This window comes from Panicum virgatum, chromosome 7N (assembly GCF_016808335.1).
Source record: "Panicum virgatum strain AP13 chromosome 7N, P.virgatum_v5, whole genome shotgun sequence".
Lineage (NCBI taxonomy): Eukaryota > Viridiplantae > Streptophyta > Magnoliopsida > Poales > Poaceae > Panicum > Panicum virgatum.
The window spans coordinates 47,839,564-47,863,748 of record NC_053151.1 but is presented as its reverse complement, the minus strand read 5'-3'; the positions used below and the strand labels follow the sequence as shown (position 1 = coordinate 47,863,748).

Below are 24,185 nucleotides of genomic sequence, written 5' to 3'. Positions count from 1 at the left end.
CAGGCCTTATGGAGGCCCAATTTTGTCTTGCCGCTCCGCAGCGTAACTCCACGGCCCAACGAACCGTCCACGTGCAGTCGGTGCCGCTGCCGTCTTCCGGGCTCCGGCCGCCGGGGCACCTCGCCGTTGCCGGGCGCCACCCTGAAGTTCCGCTCCGTCCTTGGCACAGGCAGGTCCGCTGCTCCACACCGGCGCTTCCTAATCGCAGTCTGTCGCCGCATAAGATGCCCAGCTTTACTCCTGGTCATCTGGAGCCCCCGCTGCGCCTAAGCCTCCGACTACACGGGGGTTCGGCGACCTCGGGCTGCCTGCGGCGCCCTGCTTGTGGTCTCGATGGATGGGCACGCACAGCGCGAGAAGCTCGTGGTTTCAGACTCCCCGGAGGCCGGAGCGATCGGTTGGTTGTTGGGTTCCCTTGCCAAGTGCCCAAGTCCACGTCCTCAGCCACCAGCGATCAGCATCGGTTTTCCAGGCCAGCGGGTTTATCCTTTCCTCAGTACCCCATGTGATGATGCCCTACAAAATAGGAGATGCCCTACAGCTGCGCCACCTGTGTTTATCCTAGATTCTTTGTTTTTCTTATCCAAGATGCCCTACAGCTCTCTCATCTGCACGAGTCAACGATTTCACGCGCGTCAAGCAGATACGTAGAGAGCTGGAAACAGAGTGTTGAACACATGCGTTCCATGGTAGAACGAGGCACACCGTAGGAAGCATTGAAGCATAGTATATAAGAACAAAATAGGAGTTGCATCAAACTCGTCGGTTTGACAGGTGAAAATGGGATAACTGACTCGACTGCTGAGCAAGTGAGCAGTCCATTCAGCGTTTCTTTTTTTTTTTTCAAAGAAAAAGTCAATTGAAGCTGTATCTGTACTTCAAAAAAAAAATCTGTATCTCCGCCGTCGGCGTCACATCGAGTTCAGTCGGTCGTCGACCAACAATTGAAGGTTTTGCAACCATTCGTCCTAGGTACTTCCATTTTGCCAGACTGGACCTATAAAAAATATATGGATGGAGTTGGTACCGATGGGGAATTGGGGAGTATGGGACTGAATTAAAATACAGCTCCGAAGAATCATGCGTTCTTTTCATGAACTCACTGACGAACTCACGCGCTTCTGATTACCGAACGGGAGTGCGTGACCCAACTGATAAGGACTGACAAGCTGAATGCAGTAAAAGTAAACCGTGGTGGTACGATGCCTGCTCACATCGGACGTCCATTTCTAGTTGAGCCTACTCAGATAGACTAGTTCAGCTGGAAAATATAACTGGGATTTCCGTTCTCCTACTAGTTAATCCTATAGATCAGCACTTGCAATGACCTCGTCGAAATTGGAGTGTTTGTGTACTTCCACAAGACACAATTTGCTAGCAGCATTGACCTGATCTATTTCCTCTAGTAGATTTTTTTTTTGACCCACTCTACGTCTCTACCGACAGGTACCTTGTACCAAATTTGACACTTTTTTTTGCGGGTAAAATTTGACACTGAAACAACCTCGGTATCCGAGTGTGATGTAGCATCGCGACCATTTCCGTGTTTTACTTGAGAGGACAAGGATTGTAGTACTTTTTTTTTTTGAAAAGTTGATTGTACATTTTTTGCAAGAATTTCGCCATCTATTAAACTCTTTTTATACGCTGGTAGTTCGGACCACTGTCCCTAACCGATATTCTCAATTGCACCTGTCAATCCAGGAGTAACTATTCATATTAGGCGTTTGGGGAGGTAGGAGGTGGTTGGCGTGTCACCGGACTTGCCTAAAAAAAAGTGTCACCAAATGGGTGGGGGGTGGGGCAGCCTGCAATGTAACGTCGCTCGTTCGTTCCTACTCACCCAGATCCAGTTTTATAATTGTCCTGTACTGTGAGCAGTTCCATTCTACTACTAGTAGTAGCTTAGTTAGGAGAAGCCTAGCCACTGCCCACTGGAGACAAGCAGCAGCACATCTGATCTGACGACCAACAGTCGAACAGCCATGGCCGTCTTGAGTTTTTGACGGGGTAATACTGGAGCCGCGCACAACAACGTGCTCAATGGATCGTCATGGAGCTCCAAAAGGCTTTTCTTTTTCTGATGAAAGGGAAAGGCCTGGTCGTTAACGTGCGATGCCAACTTCGTCCGTCGCCCGGTCCGGTCCGGGCCCCCGCGCCCCCCGCGCGCGGTGCCCCGTCTCTGTCTCCACTCTCCATACGCCCGCCGCCGGCTTTGCGCTGGCAGAATCTAGCTTAGCCTTTCGCCGAGTACACACAGGAGTCGCAAACCGCGGTCAGATTCTGCTGTGATGAGCTTGCTTACACACCGCTCGACAGGTTCGGCTCCGGCCATGGCTTGCAGACTGCAGCAAGCAAGAGGAGCGAGAAGACAGGAGAGCGAGCTGGGTCAGTGTCCGCTTCCGCTCGCTGCCGCTTGGGCGACACAGGTTCCCCGTTTGGGGCAGACGAGATGAGCACGAGTTGTTGGGGGGTCGGATCAGACGTTGCGGCAAAAGACCGCCAGCTTTCAACTTTTAAACAAAACCGCCGGAGCGCAGCGCACGGGTACAGGCAAGTGCGTGCGTCCGCTGATTTCAGCGCCAGGCGCCCGGCCTGGCGGATCTCCTGTGACCCACTCGCTCTCGCTGAGGCCGATCCAAAACACATGCGACATCACACAGAACTCACTGGGCTGAGAGCCTGAGATCCAACCACCACGCGCTCGTTTGCTCGTTCCTTCGTTTTCGCTCATCCTGTCCTCCTCCTGGTTGCCGATTGCCATCTCCCCCACTACCACTACCACCAGCTACCGATTTGTTCGTACTCTCTGGTAAGATTTGACATTGCATGATCACATCTTTTTTCTCCGCCAGTGATGTGTAAAGCTCCTATTTTTCTTTTCATTATCACTTCTCCTTTTTGTGATGGAGGTAAGATACATTTTCAGGGTTTTCGTTACAAATTATTGCCCCCAACCCCAAAACAACAACGAACATATATATATGCAAAGAAAAATGGGAAAAAAATCAACAGCTGAAGAAGAGAGGAGGAGGTGGAAATTAGCCAAGAGGGGAGGGGAGGCGGCTAATGATTCCGTGGCAAGGTTGACTAATTTACTTGCGGCGGCGGGTCTTCTCTCCCGATTCCGACGAGCCCTCCTCCTGGCCGGAGCAGAAGGCGTCGCTCCGGCCGCCGCCCCCGGGGATGACGTAGTGGCCGACCGACGGGGTGCCGCTGCCGGCGACGCGGTTCTCGTCGCAGAGGAACTCCTTGCTCAGCACCTGCTCCACCTCGAACTGGAAGTCGTGGACCAGCACGTCCGTGGGGCGGCCCTTGGCGGCCGTGGCGCCGGAGCGGGCCAGCACGGCGGTGGTGAAGATGGACGGCATCCGCCCCGGCGAGTTGGGGTTCCATCCGGAGGGCCCGTCGATGAGGACCATGTCCCAGGCCACGTCGTATAGGTCGTTGGGCAGGTCGTTGATGGCGAGGCGGCACTCGGAGAAGAGGAGGTTCTGGACGGGGCGGCACTCCTTGGCCCGCGACGCCCGCGCCGCCGCCAGCAGGTCCCAGAAGTCGCGCACCTTGGTGGTATAGGAGACGTCGTAGGCCTCCAGCCCCGGGTGCCGGGGCTCCAGGTACTTGACGTAGAACTCGTTCTCCTCCAGGAACACGGTGCGCCCGCCGTGGTTGAGCGCCAGCCAGAGCGGGGACTCGGCGCCGAGGCCGAAGACGAGGAGGTTGCAGGGCGCCCGCGCCCGGATCACCGCGGAGATGGCGCGGATGTCCGAGTCCGTCATGCGGTGCGTCGCGTTGGAGATGGAGGCGTAGTGGACCAGCGCGTCGAACACCGGGAGCGGCAGCTTGCTGGACCCGGAGCCTACCAGACCGCCGCCGTCGCCGCCCGCGGTGGTAGAGGCGGCGGCAGAGTCCGACGCGGAGGCCCCTACGCCGGAGCTGGCCGCGGACGTGAAGTGGGAGGTGGTGTAGAGGAAGGTGAGGAAGGTGGCGAAGGTGAAGCAGAAGGCGAAGACGAAGAAGAGGGTGCGGCGGTGGCCCCACGCCGCCGCGAGCTTGTCGCGGCTGCCCATAGACTTCATGCTGGTAATGGTATCCCGGCCTGTCGCGGACGCTGGTGAGAGATTTTGCTCGAGGTCACGGCTATGTGATCCCGCGGAAGCAGACGCAGTCGGAGCTGGACTTGGAGGAGAGGAGGGAATCGATCGAGCAGGGAGGGAGGAGGGGGAGGGAAGAGGGGAAAGGTCGTCGGGGACTCTGTCCCAGCTGCGGAGCAGGTCAGCTGGATTAAGGAGGTAGGAATCGGAGTGTGTGGCTGATTAGCTGTTTTTGCTCGGTCCCCGCGTGGTCTGTTGGCTCGAAAATCGTCTGCCGCGCCGGGTCGCGGCACGTTGCTCGTGCGGATCAAACATTTGGCTTCGCATGGATGCGGCACCGCGTGAGTGGTCCTGTAGCTCATTAGTTAACGTGTTACGGTAACACTAACACTGGGGACAAGTCAGATTGTGGCCCAATGGTCTCTGCCGCCTGCACCATGTGTCCATGTGTAAGCCCATTGCCTTCTGGGTAGACGGGCTGCCTACGCTGACGTTGCGTCCGCGAGCCCAACAGGCCCAGTAAATGACCTACCTGGGTCCCCTGTATTTCCCGACTCGCCGCGCCGTTCAACGCGGGTTTTAGCTTGTACCCGCATGCAATTCTGCTGCCTCTACACGCAACACGAAGCCATAGGCCGTCAAAGCAGGCGCACAATCACATCTGGGATTCAGGCAGCACTGTTCCATCACATGGTTTAAAGGTGTGTTTAGTTTATTTTGTATTTTACATTTTTGCGTTTTTGAAACAAAATCTTTAATATTTAAAGTATTAAATGTAAACTAATCACAAAACTAATTACAGATCTCATCTGTAAACTACGAGCGAATCTAATGAGTCTAATTAATCCATCATTAGAGTTGGTTTACTGTAGCAATTTAGTGTCTAATCACGTCCTAATTAGGCTCATTAGATTCGTCTCGCGATTTACAGTCTATTTATGTAATGCGATTTATTTTTTGACTATATTTAGTACACCATATAAGCGATTTACAAAAAAAAATTATATTTTGCGTTTTTTAATCTAAACAAGACCCTAATAAAGAAAGAATGGAGAGGACTTCTCTAGGCCTGAGGTCTGGGTCTAGCAGTAGCAGGTGCTAGGATCTGAACTGAAGCACATGCTTGCCACACGATCAAGCAACCAATGACGGGGATTCATTGCCTATCATGAACTCTTAGGATGCGTTTGGTTGGAGAGCAAAGTTGGATGGAGCGGTTCCATCCCTATTTTTTAGAATGATATGGTTCATATGCATGTGTTTGGTTAAAGGGATGGAGCCGTTCCATTTCTTGTTTGGTTGGAGGGACGAGCTAACAGAATTTTTTGTCCGCCAGCATCTGTTTATAGGTCCCACATGTCAGTCATGTCGTCTTCCTTTGCCACCGCCCGCTGCTCATCCTCCGCGGCCAATCCGCCGCTGCCGAGGCCCTCCACCACCGGTCCGCCACGCCGCCGCTGCGGAGGCCCTCCGCCTCTAGCCCGAAGGGCCACTGCCGAGGCCCTCGGCCTCCGGCCCGCCGCGCCGCCCCCGAGGCCCTCCGTCCTCCAGCCCGCCCCGCAGCCGCCGGGGCCCTCCGCCCCCAGCCCGACGTGCCGCCTCGGCGGAGGCCCTCCGCCACCCGTCCGCTCGCGCCGCCGCCGCGGAGGTCGTCCGCCACCAGTCCGCTGCGCCGCCATCGTGGAGGCCCTCCGCCCCAGTCTGCTGCGCCGCCGCCGCGAAGGTCATCTGCCCCAAGTCCGCCGCGCCGCCTCAGCGGAGGTCGTCCGACTGCCATGCTCCGCCCCCACGCTGTGCCTCATCGCGTTGGAGCGTCACGGCGAGTGACGCCGTCCAACTGGAGCCGCTCGGTCCGGCCAATTTTACCGGACGCAGCCATCCCGAATCTAGAGGGAATATTCGCTGTCCGAGATGACTCCGCTCGCACGCTCGTGAACCAAACGCAGGATCGAACCGCTCCATTCCACTCGGCTCCCCAACCAAACACTCAGTTGGATCGTCCCTTTCGTTTCTTTTTTTCCAGCTGCTATGGTGTAATCTTTGACCCCGAGAATGTTCGGTCGTTCTGCGTGCAACTGACGGATCAACAGCAGCAAAGAGCATCGGTAGTCTGATGACTGATGGATCGGAGCTCTATTCTAGGCCGTGTTTGGTTGCGCGTTGTAAAAATTTTGAAAAGGCATCTTTCTACATTTGAAGTACTAAACATAGACTAATAACAAAAATAATTATAGAAATTGTCTGTAAATCACGAGACGAAGTTAATGAGGCTAATTAATCCATCATTTTAGGTTGTTTACTGTAGCATTAATATAGCAATTTAGCATCTAATTACAGCCTAATTAGGTTCATTAGATTCGTCTCGCCATTTACAGACAGCAGTCGCAATGTGTTTTTTATTTCGTCTAGATTTAAGTATCTATGCAGGTGTCGGAAAAAAAATTTGGAATTTGGAACTTTGCATCCAAACACGGCCCTAGTCCTAGAGCTGGCGCTGCAAGAGTAAAGATACAGATGACACATGGAACTGTATCGCCTTGCGGTTTGGGCCGTGGAGATGTGGTCCGCTCCAGGTCCCGGACGTGAACTGTATCTCCGAGTACCGCTCCAGGTTTGGGCCTCGTTTAGTTAGCTGTAAAGTTTTTGAAATGAAATTTTTACACATTTAAAATATTAAATATAGATTAATTATAAAATTAATTACAAAAATCATCTGTAACCTACGAGAAAAATTTATTAAGACTAATCAATCCGTCAATAGCACATGTGCACTATAGTAGTTACTGTAGCAATTTAGTGTCTAATCATAGCCTAATTAGGCTCATTAGATTCGTCTCGCAATTTACAAACAAACTATGCAATTTACTTTTTATTTTGTCTAAATTTAATACTCCATGCATATAAGTTTCTTTTTTGATGTGATAGTTTTGAAATTTTGAATTTTACAACTAAAGAAGGCGCGCCAGAGACATAAACGCGGCAGTGATGTCCGAAGGCGCCAAGACAAACCGTAGCATGAATCTTCAGAGTGAGAGGGTCGTCACGGCTTCGGAGTACAAAACCGCCTCGTTCGGCTGGCTGGTGGCTGTTAGCTGGGCTGATTTGGCGTGAGAGAAAAATACTGCTGGATGGCTGGCTGGCTGGTGGCTGGACTGATTTTGCGTGAGAGAAAAACACTGTGCTGGCTGGCTGAACCAGCCAGCCGAACAAGGCCGTGAACGAACTTACCTTATCATCCGATTGCTTCGGGGAAATGTGTTTAATGATGCACATCGCTGTTTTTTGAATTTCGAATCATTCGACAGCGTGACAGAAGTGTAGGGGGGCCAATACTGGCGAGATGGGGCGCCAAAAGCTTCAGTTTGTTCCACTTCGTGGGCCCCGCCGCATGACTCCAAACAAAGCTCCAGAAGTTCACGTATGACGTACCCCCCCGGATGACCCTCCCGCCTCGCGCCGCGGTTACACTTGGGCGCGCGTACAAATGCCAGGATGCGCCAGCGCACGCGTTGCGGCAGGCCGGCAGCAGCTCCCATCACGGGCAATCCTGGCCGCGCACGTGATGGCGCTCCTCTTTCCATGGATGCGCTCTTTTTTTTTCTTTGAAGTTAATCCATGGCTATTTTTTCTTAAAAAAATAAGTTAATCCATGGATACCTCCCTGCGAGTCTGCGACCTGCCTTTACAGTTTAGAGTTCACGGTCGCGTATGGACAGACGGCAGGTAGACCATCATTGGTTTCTTCCTATTGCACACTTGCACTAGTACGAGACGGGCACCATCGTGGCATGGATCGGCAGGAGGCGCCAACGGCCACCGGGAGCAGGGGCGTCTACCGCCGTATAGTAGAGTACTCCATCTCCAGCAACAGTAACACACTTCATATCTGCTGCGTAGTAGTGCGTGATATACTAGCAGTCCTAGGCATTGTTTGGCTCCAGGACTTTTTTCAAAAGTTCCTATCACATCAAAAGGAATTTTATTATTTTATAGTATTAAATAAAATCTGTTTATAAATTTTTTTTGACAGCTGAGTGATTTTTCGCGAGACGAATCTAATGAGCCTAATTAATTCATAATTTGCTACAGTGATGCTACAGTAACCATTCGCTAATCATAGATTAAGATATCTCATTAGATTCGTCTCGCAGTTTAGCCCCAGAGTTCTGCAGTTAGTTTTATAATTAATATTTATTTAATATTTCTAAATACTAAAAAGTCCCTAGGACTTTTTTGAAGTCCCTGTTTCTAAACACCCCCTAGTAGAGTACAGCAGTAGTACGGAAGGGAACGCTTGGGAGCCAAGGAATACAGGACGAGTGAAAATGCCGTGGCGATGGCATCTTGGCATGGCTCTGGCCGTGGATCGGGCCGGCTGGACGAACGGAACATATGGCCATGGTTCTGGTTGCGCCATTTTAGGGCCTCGGGAGAGAACGTGCAGCCCAGAGGCCGCTCGATCTTCTCGTCGGCCTCTCCGGGCTCCGGCCATGGGTGCCACAGAAACATCCAGCTCGGACCTCGGACCTCGGACCGGCCCTGTTTTAGTTTACACTTGAGTAGGATTTTTTTTATAAAAACAAATGCCCTCTGAGCTCGGATTTTGCTTTCAAAGTTGTTCGTCATCCGAATTGTGCTGCTAAGCTTGTATTCGTCGTGTCTCTCTCCGTGATTCGCGTTTAAACCCCATGGCTGCGAGCGTGCTTTGTTGTCCCCCGCTGATGAGTTTCCTCCGTACGCTAGGCCAAAAAAGCACGCTAAACTCCACGTACAGCCCACGTGCCGCGAGACCACCTCTGACCCCTCCTCCCGACTCGGAGCCAGAGCCAGCCCATCTCCTCCTCCTCTCCTCTGTCATCGGCAGCCACTCCACCGCACCACCACCCTTCCTCTCCAGCACACGCCGCTCCACTGAAATCCACCACCCTCCCCAACCCCTAAACGCCGCAATGCCGCACCGCCACCGCCACCGCCACCGTCGCGGCTTCCCGCTCCCCATCATCCTCCTCCTCGTCGTCACCACCGCCTCCGCGGTCGAGGTGGCGCCCCCCGGCGCCGCGTCGCACTCGCAGCCGACGCTACTACCGCCCCCGGTCCAAGCCGCGGCGGCCCCGCCCGCGGCCCAGGCCTCGAAGCCGCCGGGCCCCGGTGCCGCATCGCGCTCGCAGCCGACGCTGCCTTCCCCGGTCCAAGCCGCGGCGCCCCCCTCCGCGGCGCTGGCCTCCAGACCGCCGGCCCCGGCCGCGCTCCTCGCCGCTTTCCTCGCCAAGGCCGACCCGTCCTCCCACCTGCGCGTGCCCCCGGCGCCCTCCCCGTGCTCCCGCCCCGGGATCACCTGCACCGCGGCCGGCCAGATCATCCGCCTCGTCCTCGAGTCGGTGGGCCTCAACGGGACGTTCCCGCCGGACACGCTCTCGCGCCTCGCCGAGCTCCGCGTGCTCAGCCTCAAGTCCAACGCGCTCCACGGGCCCGTCCCGGACCTCTCCCCGCTCGCCAACCTCAAGGCGCTCTACCTCGCGGGGAACCGCTTCTCGGGCCCCTTCCCGGCCTCGCTCGCCACTCTGCGCCGCCTCCGCTCCATCGACCTCTCCGGGAACAGGCTCTCCGGCGAGCTCCCGCCCGGCATTGAGGCCGCCTTCCCGCATCTCACCTTCCTGCGCCTCGACGCCAACCACTTCAACGGCTCCCTCCCGGCGTGGAACCAGACGTCGCTCAAGCTGCTCAACGTCTCCTACAACTACTTCTCGGGGCCGGTGCCGGTCACGCCCGTCATGACGCAGGCGGGCGCCGCCGCGTTCGCGGGCAACCCGGAGCTCTGCGGAGAGGTGGTCCGCCGCGAGTGCCGCGGGTCGCACCTCCTCTTCTTCCACGGAGGCGGCAGCAACGGGACCGCAGCTCCCCCAGTTCAGAGCGCAGCCGCGAGCGACAGTGATCCGCAGCGAGAGAGCTTGAGCATGCCGGACTCGTCCGCGCCACACGCGAAGAAATTGAGGAGGAGGAGGACCATGTTAGCTGTAGCGGTTGCCGTGGGAATCGTCCTAGCGGCGCTTCTCCTTTGCGCGATGATTGCGATGAGGAGGAGCGACAAGCGGAGGCGCCCGAGCTCCGCATCGTACGCAAGCCCCAACCCCAAGAAGAGCGCGCCCGCGTCAGAGGTGAGCAGGGACAATGCTGACATTGGCTACGTGGAGTGTGTGCCCGATGAGGAGACGGCCGCGATTATGGTGCCGGAGGAGAAGGCGCGGCGGCTGGAACGGAGCGGTTGCCTGACGTTCTGCGCGGGCGAGGCGGCGAGCTACAGCCTCGAGCAGCTGATGCGCGCTTCGGCAGAGGTGCTCGGCCGTGGGAGCGTGGGGACGACATACAAGGCGGTGCTCGACGGCCGGCTCGTTGTGATTGTGAAGAGGCTGGATGCAGCCAAGATTGGCCCGGCGGCGCTGGAAGCAGAGGCGTTCGAGCAGAATATGGATGCAGTTGGCCGACTGCGGCATCCGAACCTTGTTCCTCTCCGGGCATTCTTCCAGGCTAAGGAGGAGCGGCTGCTCGTGTACGACTACCAGCCCAATGGCAGCCTCTACTCTCTCATCCATGGTATGTTCCGTGTTCTTCCATTTACGATCTGAATGGTGAACTTTGTAGGAGAGTATCTTATCAGCTGTTAGTTGTGTTGGACAGACTAAACTGATTGGTGCTGGAATAATTCAAATGCTCACCTTTACATCTAGTACTATGGTAGATTATTAGTGATCTAGGCTAGCATCACCTTTTCAAAGTAGACATTCTTCATCCCAACATAGCCACGAATTGAAATTCAGCAGACTCCACGTGAAAACCTGGCAGCAGAATGTGGACGCCACTAGTGGGCACTTTTTTCTGAGAACCCATTAAACAAAGCAATCATGCATTCATAAGTGGCTGCTGGTCACCTTTTTAGATTCATGGAATGAAAACAAAGAACATGGTTGCATTGCATCTAATGTTTTTTCTGACTAGTAATTACTTCCAACGGCATTGTATTGCTGGATGCTGGTTAGATAAGTTATGTAAAACTATTCGGAAGTAGCAAGGTGTAATTAACTTAGCGGACAGTGAAAAATGTCAGTCAATCTCTACACTAGACTGATTGTTGGAAGTGCATACTTGGGGATTTCTGCTTTCTCTTTCCTTTTGGTTTGATGAACCAGAAACTTGGCGCTAGCTCTTCTTATGCAGTTGTGCTGCATATGAAAGAGGTATTAGAAGTTAGAACATGTTAAAGATATCAATACATTTTTATGCATTCATAGGATATTTAGCTCATAAGTTGAATCAGTAGATATTTAATCAATTGTTCTAATAGTTCTAAACAAACTCTTCACGAGTTGGGCGTTATGTTGTTGCACTATTCCACCGCCTAGACTAGCATCTTTGACTCGCCCACAAGGCAGGGCCTTTTCCTGGTGGCGGCGTCTATTGTCTTCTATCTGCTCCTCGCCAGCAGTCTCTGATTCACAACACCTGCAGAAAGCAGTGGATGGGCAGAAAGATGGGCCTTGGGGAGGGAATATAAGTAAAGGTGGGCCGGTGATCAATCCTGAGCGTTGATTGATAATGCTACTGCTTAAGTTGCAAGCAGTAGCAGTAATGACGGCACCTGATCCTGGTCTGATCCATAGCCAAGTATACCTCTTTCAAACTGGATACTCTTCATTCCATTTGAAATTAAGAGTTAAGAACACAAAATGTTGATGCTTATCAAATCCATATATGCAATGCTTTTATGGGTTGATTGCTTGGATATTTGTCTTTGTCCCAATAAACGGAGAATATATGCACTCATAAGTCATAACTCATAAGTGGTTGCTGGTCACATGTAGTGGTCATGATTTGTTTAGAAAAAAAAAAGATCAAGGTTTCCTGTAATGCTTTACTGGCTAGTAATCATTGCCAAGAGTGTAATGGATGGTATTGCTTATCCGCTGTATGTGGGAATGATAAATATGCAGCACTTATTGGGAATAACAGTGGTCCATGAAAAACATCATTTGACCCCTACAGTGGAATTTTATGGTTCATGACTTCTCCTTTGTATTTTCCTTTATTTTGGAAGAATAAAAAATTAGCATCTAGCTCCACTAATATTGCAGCTGTATTTGGCCTGGATTTAGTACCTTTTATAACAGTGGTATGCTCATACTTGTTGAGATGTTTCATGATATTGGTCAGTGCTTAGGAATGTGCATATGAGATGAACGTTGTAGTAACGGAAGGTTCATTCATTTTTTATGTTGATTTGCTTATGAGCATTGATTACTAGTTCAATTCACTCCAGCTAAACGAAACACTTGTTTTATAGCTGAGATAAAGAAAACTCTTTCACAACTTAGAACATATCAATATAGCAATATGTTTTATGCAGAATTGCAGACCACAAATTGTATGAAAGGATGTCTTATACTCTTATCAGTTGTGCTTAAAGTTCTGTTAACTTTTGTGAGCTACAGGTTCAAGGTCATCGCGGGCAAAACCACTTCACTGGACATCATGCCTGAAGATAGCAGAAGATGTTGCACAGGGCCTTGCATACATTCATCAAGCATCTCGACTTGTCCATGGAAACATCAAATCTTCTAACATTCTGCTTGGTTCAGACTTTGAGGCTTGCCTTACAGACAATTGTTTGTCATTCCTCCTGGAATCATCAGAGGTCAAAGATGATGCTGCTTATAGAGCACCAGAAAACATGAAGTCCAACAGAATGCTAACCCCAAAATCAGACATATATGCTTTTGGTGTCCTCCTCCTTGAGCTCCTCAGTGGAAAGCCACCACTTCAGCACTCAATCTTGGTCGCAAGTAATCTCCAAACCTACGTCCAGTCAGCAAGAGAGGATGAAGGAGTGGACAGTGACCGTATCTCAATGATCGTTGACATAGCTACTGCTTGTGTTCGGTCCTCACCAGAAAGTCGGCCCGCTGCCTGGCAAGTACTTAAGATGATTCAAGAGGTGAAGGAAGCAGATACAACTGGCGACAACGACAATGACAGTGATCTTACCAGCAACTCCTAGTTGCTGCCTCTGTGGGTCCATGTCAATTGGATCCTTCGAAGCAACCATATCGACGCCAGTGTAGGAGCTTGTCTACAGTTTCTTGCTGGATGGATGTACACCGGATATTCAAAGTGAAGATGAACTCTAGTGTAGGAGAAGGCAATAGAATCATGATCTCTCTGGTTGGTATCGTTTGAGCTATGGATGGTGTAACATATTTAGGATCAGTACTGGCAGCATGTTTGCTACCAATAGCAATTTCAGTTCCACTCTGTTCTGTGAAAGTTTATTAGGCTTTATAGTAGTCAAGTTACCAAAGCAGTGTGTTGAGCTAAGATCTTGTTCTAAATTCTATTACTACCAAGCATTGTGATATTTTTGTGTATGGTTTAGTTTGAGGAATTGAATGTTGAATGGACCATTTCTTTCAGCTCTCAAGCTAATCCGCTTCTCCAACGGTGTCATCAGATGACCGAAAGTCTGCGTGTTTACCAAGTGGTAAGAATAATGTGCTCCACCTCATACATGTACGAGCGGCTGTAAAGTTAACCCAGGCTGCATAACATGAGACTTGGCTGGTTGCAGCTCAACAAGCCGAGTTTAGATAAATTTTGTGGTTCTCTATGCTTAAAACTGCATTCTTTTGAAAGCTGAAAATTTACCCTGAACATTTACCCAAAGATAAACTAATGAAATCTTGGATTCTTCATCTTCTTAGAATAAATAACCCGAGGATATTTTTACCTAGTTGCTAGGACTATTTGTGTGATCTGGCCATATGCGTTCACTGGTTTTCTCGGACTTCAGTTGCAGCGTGGCCTCGTCCTCGTGGGCGGCGCTATCGCTAAATGTTGAATTTTGGACCACCTGCTTGATGCCTGTGGACACAATACCTTGGGCTCGACTTGTCCGGATGAAGATGACGACGCCTTTCCCCACACACCTAGACTGGCCATCTTTTCTCAAAAAAAAAAAACCTAGACTGGCCCATCTGAAGCCCAAGATATGGCGTTTGGGAAGCCGCAGTAAAAGCCCACAATTTGATAGCCGAAAAGCAGGAAGATATGGGTCAGTGAGCCCATATGGAGTCTAGGCCCGTATTCTAAGGATTTTAAAGAATTGCGGCCGATTTTTATAGAGCCCGGATTATGAGAATCTAGAAGCTGGACAGCTTTCAAACGGGTCGGATTTTTCTGTTGATTTCAGAAATCCGATTTTCCGGTTCTCAAAATCGGAGTAATTGAACATGTTAGATTGACTATATAAAAAATCCTGTCTTTAGTAAAACATTTAAATTTAAGGAAAATTTTCAATTTCAATGGGGGAGCAGGTGCTCTGTACCTACCAGTACCAGGCCGCAGGCACAACTGGCCCGGTCCGATGAACTCATAATCATCATAGGCCGACATCAAGGGACCCAACCGCCCGAAAGAAGACGCTGGCCCACCTCCCTCTCCGCCGGAAGCCGTGACCACCGCATGCATCTTTTTCCCTCCTGTGCCAGTGTGCCATGCCACAGCTCCCCAGCGGTCGCAACGTGCTCAGGAGGGCGGCGACGTCACTGTTACCTTCCCGGAGATGACATGCTCGTCCGCCCAGCCAGCCCAACAGCTGGTAGGTCGTCGGCTCTCGCAATCGCAAGTCGCAACTCGCAACTGGGGAAGGCCGCACCCGCCCGCCCTCCCCTCCTTCCCGGCGCCACCGGCAAAACTGACACTGACCCCTGCGAGAGAGAGCAGCGACGTTGCCGTCCTCTAATTACTCCTCCTCCTCCTCCTCCAGCTGAAGCTGAGATAGGGCCGGCAGGAGAAGGTCGGGCAAAAGAATCTTCCTCTCGTTTGCCGCGAATAGGCAGATAGGTGCGCGCGCCGGCGGGTTTTGATTTGGATTAGAGCTTGGCCGATGGGGATTCACCTGCTGGTGTTCGCGGCGGCGAGGGGCTTCCTGCAGGTGTTCCAGGTGTCGGCGCCGCTGCTGTGGCCGCTCAACCTGTGGGCGCCGCTGGCGCGCCACCTGCCCGAGGCCTGCGCCGCCTTCTACGGCGCGCTCGTCTCGCACGCCGCCCGCCTGCGCGCCGCCGTCCGCGGCCGCCGGCGCCGCGGGGGCGAGAGCGCCCTCGACGAGTACTTGCGCAATGCGCTGCTGACGCTCTCGGACTGAAACTTGTGAACCGAGGCGAGCGGCCGGGCCAGGCGCGGCGCCGTGTAGACCGGCGTGGGCCGCGGCGGCTTCCCCAATCTGTGAGTAGCTAGCTAGGATTTGCCATCTCCCTTTGTTTTCTTTTTTTTTTTCTCTCGATCGCTCTTCTTCCTTGCCGTGCTTTTGCGCGCGTAGCTAGCTAGCATCTCAAATTCTAAAGAGTGAGACGCTCTGTGTTGTAGAAATCATGATTTGTACTACAAATCCATTTTAATCTGCGTCGAGCGCTTACCAGGTTTACATGCATGTGTCTGTGCATATCGTAATTACCGCTGGTGGTAAGTGGTTTCCCTTTACATGCCGATCAATTGCGAAGAAAGAGGCAGAGTTTACAGTGACTGCACGAATGCCACCGTGTCAGCCCAATGCAAATCAATGCAAGGGAGAAGAATGACAAAACTCTGTATTTTCGCGGGCGTTGAGGCTCTGTTTAGATTTTTACCTGTAAATCCCATAAACACAAAAAAACAGCACATCGAATATTTTGACACATGCATGGAGTACTAAATGAAGTTTATTTATAAAACTTTTTTGCATAATTGGGCTGTAAATCGCGAGACGAATCTAATGAGCCTACTTAATCCATGATTTTGCAACAGTGATGCTACAGTAATCATTCGCTAATTATTGTTTAATCATGGATTAATTAGCATCATTAGATTCGTCTCGCGATTTACAACCCATCTGTATAAAATTTTTTATAAATAGACTTCATTTAATACTTTAAATTGGCAAGATTCCCACGCACAAAATTTTTATGTTTACAGGTAAAACGAACTAAACAGCCCTAAACCAAACACCAGCAACAAGACGACTCACGGGTCAGCGTCAGCTCAGCTCAGCTCCTTCAGTCTTTCCGTATGGCCCGACAGCTTGGCCCATTGGGACCCACGGGGCCCGTCCGGTCAATGGGTCCAAGAGGGTACGTGCGGTACTCAGCAAGAGTATACGTGCGGCCCATTAGGCATGGAAGATTTTTTTCAGATCACCAGAAGTGCAGAAGAGCGAGACATCACCTTTGCGTCCAGACCAATTATTCGTCGTAAGTTTCAAAAAAAAAAATTCGGACATGGTGGTGGGCTGGTGGCAACGTTGCGCCCCGCAACACTCTGCTCCACTGCTTGCTTGCTACGACCAGTATACGTCGCTACCGTCCATTGTTTTTTTTTGGTGGGTCCGGGTACGTTGCCAGTTGCCGCCCCCGTCCGTCGTCTGGAGACTGGAGCCAACATTTCTAGCGTGTAAGCTTACGGATCATGGTCTGTGGCCTTGTGGGATGTGAGTGAACTGATGGCGATGGCGCGCGACGAATAGCAGCACGACAACGCAGCAGCATTGAGGTCTTGAGGGCCTGCATGCAGTTAGGATTCAACCATTGATCGTAATCATCATCATCGACGTAGCTGCAACAAAAAAATGTCGCGATTATATTGTTTGTGTCCTGAAAACTGACATCTGCGTAGCGTAGATACTAGGTAGATCAATCAGTTTTTTTTAAAAAAAAATTGTAGTACGAATGTACGATTGGACGGTATATCATACTGACATACTCTATCTGTTTCAAAATGTAGGTTGTTTTAACTTTTTCAAATTTATAGATTTTGCTGTGTACATAGATATAAATTATATCTAAGGTGTGCATAGCAAATACTATAGATATAAAAATATTAAAACAATCTATATTTTAAAACGAAAGGAGTATGATCGACCCGATCCAGCTACCCTCGCCAAGAGCGAAAATACAAAAATGGTTAACGTTTTTCGTCATTTTCGGCTGCACCTTTGACGGTTTGACCCCTGGACCATTCACACGTACACGCGTAGCGCGTCCCTTGAAGAGAGTAGCACCGTTCTACTCTGTATCAATTATCATGCTACCTCCAGTCACCTAAAGTTGACGCTTCATGCATCTATACCTTGTGCAAAAAATCTAAGATGTAAATAAAGAGAATAAAACTCTTTCGCGCTTCAGCGTGATGATTGGTCTCTCGTACACACTTGACAGATGAATCGCAGTATCTGAATCATGCACTAGCTAATAAGGATCTCCGAAAGGGCCAACGCCAGAATGAGAGAGGAGCTGCTGGCTCCTCGGGGCCGAGAAAGGCCATCGACAGGGGCAGGATACGCAGGGAAACGACCTCGCATGCCGTATGATTGCTCCAGGAAATGCGAGGTCGACGCGGCCGCTGCTACCTCGCTGCGCATGGGGCCTGAGACTGAAATGTCGATCGTGCAGATATCTTTCTTATCCTAGTTTTCTTTTTTTCTTTCTGATCGACGATCCTGCAGATGTCTGCCTCCAGCCTATGTTCATCCCAGCCGTCTGCAAAAGATCTACTTCAAATAAATTATGATTAAACTTAATGGCATCATGTTGCTTGATAGTCGCAGTGTCGCACCAGCAATATTTGTGAACTGTGATCGATGAAGAGAAGAGGACAAAAAGGTTTGGCCTGTTTATGTGCTGGGCCGGTCCTCCCTCTCTCTCTCAACGGTGCTGCCTCCGTGATCTTGCCACCGTGGCATTGTCTGATCTGCTACCTCCATTGCTGAAAAGGGTTCGTTCTCGTTCCCATCCATCCACTGCAAAAATGGAACGTCCTGCAGCGGCGCAAGTGGATGAATCGGGTGAGCCGTACGGCAGCGAGCTGCCGGCAGACCACCACAAAGAATAATAGGAGTAGCCCCTTGCCCCACCGGACTCCCCGCACAAAAAAAATCACTTCTCTATCTCTTCTCTTCTCTACTACTAAAAATCCCCTAAGCGGCGCTCGTTTCCGTCGTACGGCTTGGGCGTGCCATCGTTCAGCCTCCAACGGTAGAAGATACACCCCATGTGATCTGAGCCCTCGCAGACCCTCCCCCGACCCGCCTCCCACCCAGGATTAACCAAACCGGTGGGAACCGGTCCGGTTTTAAAATTCAAATTTGAATTAAAAAAATAAAAATTTCCAAACCGGTCATACCGGCCGGTAAACCGGTTAAATCGGGCCGAATTCAAAATTCAAATTTGAATTAAAAAAATAAAAAATTCCCAAACCGGTCAAACCGGCCGGTAAAACCGGTCAGAACCAGTTGCACATGTGATTTTGATTTTGAATTTGAATTCAACCGGTTTCTGATCAAACCAGTTCGGTAAACCGCTATCTAAGGATGGATCTAAACATCCGAATTCTTAGAACAAATTTGATATTTTAAAATAGGTATGCTTAAAATTTTATGCTAATCTTTTTTTATATTATCAAACATATTATTACACATAAGAATAAAATTTTGTATAAATTTTTTATGTATTATTTGCTCCCTACAATTAAAAAGGTGAAAAATTTGTATTTGTATCCGATCCGTATTCGAATTTTTATATCTATTATTTAAGAATATATATGATAAATTTGAGGTTTATTTTTTATGAATCTTTACAAGATCAATGTTAAATACAAGGCTATGAATTTACATAATAAATTTTATATTTTATTTGTCCATAATCGAAAAAAAATAATAAAAAATCTGACATTCGAATAAACATCTGAATCCATCTTTACTGCTATTGCAGGGCGGCGGTTTGACGAGACAGGTCGGTTTTGTAAACCCTGCTCCCACCCCGCACGCCCTCTCCCTCTCGCTAGCTACAGCCCGCCGCCTTCCGCCCTTTCCCCACAATCTGCACTCCCCCTCTCCGCGCCCCAGCTACCGCTCCATCCCGCTGCTCCGCCGCTCCCTGCCCGGCGTCTCCTTCACCGGCGTTGCCGCCGCTCCGCTCGGGCCGCTCCGTTCCCGGCCTGCCTGCATCGGCCGCCGCCCTCCAGGTATCAATCCTCATGCCGCTCCGTCCCCCGCGTCAACGCCTCTCCGCTCGAGCCGCCGCCCCGTCCCCGGCCTGCCCTGCATCGCCCGCCGCCCCGGAACTCGCCCACCAGATCCCGCCCCTCTCCGTACCCTCCCCTCTGCCTTAGCGCCGGAGTTCTCTCCCACCTACCCTGCCTGCGTCGCGCGGCCGCTCCGTCCCCAGCGTCGCCGCTGCCCTACATCAGATGGCCTCTCCGTCCCCGGCTTCGCCGATCCACTCTATCCCCGTCGTCAGCATCGCCGCTACTCCCGCACCGCTCCACCGCCTCCCACCGCAGCCCCTCCCGCACGGATGCGCTGATGCGGTCGCGGATCTGCTGAGCCGCCACCATCATGGCCAATGGCGACCTCCCCAGGCACCACCCCCGCGCCACGCCGCCGCCGCAGCATCACGACCCCTACCCACGACCCGACCCCGCCGCCCACGCCATCGCTGCGGTGCAGGGGGCTTCGGCTTCTATTGCTGCTTGCATCTCCAACACAGGGCTTGAGGTAATCGCCTGATTCATTTTCAATTTGCATCTCCAGTATTGACATAGGTTGCCTGGGGCCTCTGTTCTGTCCTCTAAATTGGATCCTGAACATTTTTTTGCACCTGATGCAATGGCACAAAGCTTCTCAATCGCTTAATTGTTCACTTTCTTGTAGTTTGTTTTATGCTATCAGACCATGAATGTAGAGTAGAGACCAGCTATTCATGCATGTAGTCATGCAGCTGTCTTTGTGATTCGTAGTTAACTGGATTAAATATGCTCTTGTGAAATGTCACCTTTGTTAACTTCTGTCTACCTTCGCATGAATTTTCCAAGAGGCATGTGATAAGCCCAACTTGCAGAGTTCATATGTATTCTTTTGGTCAGGGAGCAAGATTAATGTGATATCCGTCAGTGAAATTGTTTGTGTGGTTTTGCAATATGTGATTTGTGGCAACAGGTTGGTCCTGCCTGATGGTGTCTTCTGTTGTTTAGTAACAAAATATCACACTGACAATGGCATCCTTATATGAAAAGAGGGGTTTCATATTATGTGGTCGGATGCAGTCATAGCAGTAAAAAAATATATTTCATCTATGTGTCATCCGCATTGGTAAAATTCTTGCAAGGCTGGCTTTGTTGGAATTATTTGTGAAGATCAGATATGAATTTCTCAGGTCTCTATGTTTGCAAATGATGAACAGGCTTCCTGAACAAATTACTTGTATGCGCATTGTTCAGTCACTGGAAATTTAGTTTTCACGTGCATATGGTTCAGTCCCTAGATTATTTTTGACTCTCAGTTCCTCCCTATATCTGAATTGTAGTATTACTTTTACTCTCATGTCATTAAACAAATACTGCTCTAAATTTTGAAAACTACTTCTCTACGGTTATTGTGAAAATTATTTCTTTCTCTGAGTATGACTTCTTTGAACAATAATTATGCCAAACCACCATAAAGATAATGCTTTAACATTTGAACCCTGCTCTCGTGCTTACTTGGGTGTTTCAGGTGCAAAAAAAAAGGTTTTGAGTATGATTTTTAGTGCTCATGGAATTGCATTGGTGAGCTCCATTAAGAAAAACATCATGACTGTATTTTCTTTAATGGACACAATGAGTATATTGCTAGGCTGCTTGACGTCAGCATTTGCTTCTTCCTTACTACCCAATTGTTTAACCTTCTATTTTGAACAATTATTAGGCCTGCCTACAGAAAGAGGAAATCATCCAACTCCAGAGTTCTCAGTCAGAACAAATGTCTCTTTCAAAGGCGCTGAATATCCTTCTGGTTCCGGTGAAGCACCAGCAATGTAAGATCAGTAAGAGAGGCTATACAAGAAGTCAAAATGGTCCAGGTATGTTTTCTTCTTTCATGAATCATGAGTTTGTTTCGTGGCATTCCCAGCTTGTTTGCAACCTGCACACAATTTTCCTAATATACATCTGATTGATGGCTGATGTCCTGTGTGATTGCTTTCCTGAATCCTTGTACATTTATTGTAAACTTGCTTATGACCCATGTTTTTAGTCATCAAACCACAGCATTGATAATATATCTGGACTTTTTCTTCTGCTTGTAATATTAATCATTTAACAAATGATGACAAAGATAATAAATGTTGTGTAAGTCTTTAAAAAAACTAGATCAGAGGGAGAAGAGCCTCTCCAGGGCTAGAAAAGTCCTAAAGGCCGGCTTGACACCCATGAAATTTTTCTCAGTCGGTAGCACCTACCTGGGGCCAGCAGCTGGGTGTATTTGATGGACTGTGAGTCAATGAATGACTTCTTTTTGTGCAAGACGGGGGTTAGAATCCTGGGTGGTTAGTCCCACTACTGGGTGTCCAACCACTGCACCATTCGTGCATTTGCTAATAATAAATGCTATATAAGTTTGTTGCTGTCAATTCTCCACTTCCTCATAATTTCTTCCAATTTGGAAATATGACTTGTATTGTTATGCTTCAGGCCCCTCTATTAATTGGCTGTGATGTCAGAAATATGACTTCAGAAACTATGAAAATATTGAGCACAAAGAAGTAATTCAAGTGAACCAAGGTTTTATTCTGATCCTTTTCATAGAGTAATTGGTTACATTATTCTTTTCTACGTAAAATTTTACAAAATATCGTATCTAGCACTGCAGCAAAACAATTTGAGTTGATAATGTTCATTTAATTGTGTGGACGGTTGAGTTTTCATGTGTTCTATTTTCTGTAGATTTATCCTTGGACAGTATGGGCAGCAGGTTGTGGGGAAGAGCGTCTGCGGAAAGGTTGTCTTGCGAGCGCAAATGCCTGAGCGCTGAGAAGATCAGGTGATGCAATGTTGTGCTCGACATTGAAAGGTACTCTGAAACTTGACGGGGCTGTGCTGCCATTCATGTGCAGTTGCCAAAAAAAAATCATTTATTCCTCGGTCAGGATACAGACATACAAGATCCTTACAAATTAGAGAACTTGCACGATAAATGACATATCAATATTGTTGTTCAAATTATGACGACACGGTTGCGGGCATGCAATGCTATCTACCCAGTTCTGAAACCTGACAAAATTCAGTTGCACATTCAACTATTCAGGTACTAGGAGGGCTGATGAAATTCAGACAGATCAGAATTGCTTCCACCCAATAGAGATTCAGACAGAGCCGATGTGGCCATATTCATGTATCCATTCAGTTGCTGAGAGTACTAACGGCTTTCACTCAACAATGCAGATGCGTCTCGACACCAATCCGACCTCTTCCTTTCAGCTGAGAGTTGTTCGCTGAATTTGCATAGTGCAAGAAGGCTTTGTAGTTGTGTGCACGAACATTCAGTCGCATTGTTTGGTGTAGAACCTGAAGATGAGGAAGCAGCATGCCTGCACTTCCTCCTTGTGGCCCCCTCACTGGTGTGCTCGTTGCATGTCTTGCTGCTGCAGAGGAGAAGAATCCAGTATGTGTCGCTCAGCCACACCTCTCGCGCCTCCTTCATCAGCCAGCAAATGGAAGTACACATACTAAATATATATTAGCATCGATAGTTGCTTCCCTTAGCATGGAATGCATTCTGACACTCAACAAAAGTTGAGTCAGCACCATTTATTAGGGAGCCTGATATGCTTACTCCACGTATGGTGCTTCAGACGAAGCTGATGAGCTGCATGGGAGGTACATATGCTGCAATGTTCCATTATCAAATCATTCAATTAATTTTATTAAAAAAATCATTCAGTTAAAGTTGGCATGCTCAGAAAAGTACAGGTGAAGTAGTAAGCAGAATACAAAGGGAAACAACAAAGATGATTACCATATAGAATGCATTCTGAAATCTGAAATAAATTCAGTGAGCACCAAGCCTCATGATGCATGGCTCTTCACCAGAGGAAAGCTGATGTGCTGCATGGGATAAGGATGCTGCCATGAGCCCATGACCTTGTATCAATCCAGTTAGTTTCCAGTGACAAGTTATTCTATACAGAGGGGTCGTAGAGCACATTGACAACACACTGATTTCCAGTGCACAAATGTTTAAGATTTGTTTTCCCAATAGACCAGAAATGCCCTTGATTATTTGTGTTTGTCCTCGTATGCTTGTGTTTTCATCTTGTTAAAATTCTACTGTAAGTACTATGCCGTTTATTTATGAGATTAAAAGGTTTTGGAGTTTCATCACAACATTAATTAATTTCTTGAATTGACTATTTTCATTAGATATGTTCGTTCTTACTTTCACACTAATGTCCTGTTGAATACTTTGTTTATTGCACTATAAATCTTTTGTCGCCCGTAGCAACGCACGGGCGTGAACCTAGTAAAATAAAAATAAATTAACAGTCCACGGCCCGAACTTTTGCTTGGAGGAAGGCTAATCTGTTACCTATACATATTATGCCACGTCATCTTAAACCAATTTAATAGATTGCTGACATAATAGTTGGTTGTATAGCCAAACTGTGTATAGCCAAACTGCACCATTAGTACTTGATTTATTTTTATTTTCTCATTCCCTCATAAAATTATTTTTATTTTCTCATTACCTCATCAAATTGTTAGAGTTCGTGTTGCAGCTGGCTGAGAGCAGGCTATAAACTTACAGTCCTCTTCTCTTCTCGCTCCACTTCTCTCTCCTTCAACTCTACACAAATATGATGTGGCACTACATATAGCCACTCTATGTCACCTCATAATGCTTGCTCTTACATTAGGACTAGACACCAGTTACAACTAAAATGAGCTTGTTTCATTTTTCTAAAAAATAGGAATTACGACAGCTTAAGGGCCACATGACCTGAATGTTATAATGGTCATTATATGCAACATCAAGCATACAGAAGTAGAGAAGTAAGAAGCATAAGTGTCCTGCTATGATGGGCTTAAAATAAACCTCAGATCTATTTGGACAATAAGCAAATAAGCACAATAAGCACATTAGAAAAAGAGGTGGGTGTGAGTATCATATGGACACCACCAGCAAATAAGCATAATAAATATACATTGGAGGTGCTTTTTGACTTATGGGTTACTTAAAACTAGGCGTATAGCCCGCGCATT

At 49.0% G+C, this 24,185-nt stretch overlaps 4 protein-coding genes across 11 annotated transcripts; 3 read left to right on the top strand and 1 right to left on the bottom strand.

Annotated features, from left to right (window-relative positions):
* Positions 1-2,855: 2,855 nt before the first annotated feature.
* On the bottom strand, positions 2,856-4,399 carry LOC120682847 (protein IRX15-LIKE-like). Its single transcript, XM_039964878.1, has one exon. It carries the CDS (start codon positions 4,077-4,079, stop codon positions 3,096-3,098), a length of 984 nt encoding a protein of 327 aa, XP_039820812.1. The 5' UTR covers positions 4,080-4,399; the 3' UTR covers positions 2,856-3,095.
* Positions 4,400-8,926: 4,527 nt separating this feature from the next.
* Positions 8,927-13,539, top strand: LOC120682284 (probable inactive receptor kinase At5g67200). Its single transcript, XM_039964105.1, has 2 exons — positions 8,927-10,685; positions 12,578-13,539. Exons 1-2 carry the CDS (start codon positions 9,044-9,046, stop codon positions 13,141-13,143), a joined length of 2,208 nt encoding a protein of 735 aa, XP_039820039.1. The 5' UTR covers positions 8,927-9,043; the 3' UTR covers positions 13,144-13,539.
* A 1,273-nt stretch (positions 13,540-14,812) lies between these two features.
* On the top strand, positions 14,813-15,570 carry LOC120682285. Its single transcript, XM_039964106.1, has one exon. The coding sequence runs from the start codon at positions 15,028-15,030 to the stop codon at positions 15,283-15,285; it is 258 nt and encodes an 85-aa protein (XP_039820040.1). The 5' UTR covers positions 14,813-15,027; the 3' UTR covers positions 15,286-15,570.
* Positions 15,571-18,942: 3,372 nt separating this feature from the next.
* LOC120681638 lies at positions 18,943-23,315 on the top strand. Of its 8 annotated transcripts, none has more exons than XR_005677971.1 (5): positions 18,951-19,665; positions 20,854-21,007; positions 21,618-21,707; positions 21,870-22,802; positions 22,886-23,315. XR_005677971.1 is itself a non-coding variant. In XM_039963226.1 (4 exons), the coding sequence occupies exons 1-3, from the start codon at positions 19,507-19,509 to the stop codon at positions 21,968-21,970; spliced, it is 414 nt and encodes a 137-aa protein (XP_039819160.1). In that variant the 5' UTR covers positions 18,943-19,506; the 3' UTR covers positions 21,971-21,996; positions 22,368-23,314. The 8 variants fall into 8 exon arrangements, 2 of the variants coding, with proteins under 2 accessions (XP_039819160.1, XP_039819159.1); XR_005677976.1 differs by having other exon boundaries at positions 18,952-19,665; positions 21,870-21,996; positions 22,368-23,314; XR_005677973.1 differs by having other exon boundaries at positions 18,952-19,665; positions 21,870-21,996; positions 22,231-23,314.
* Positions 23,316-24,185: the final 870 nt, after the last annotated feature.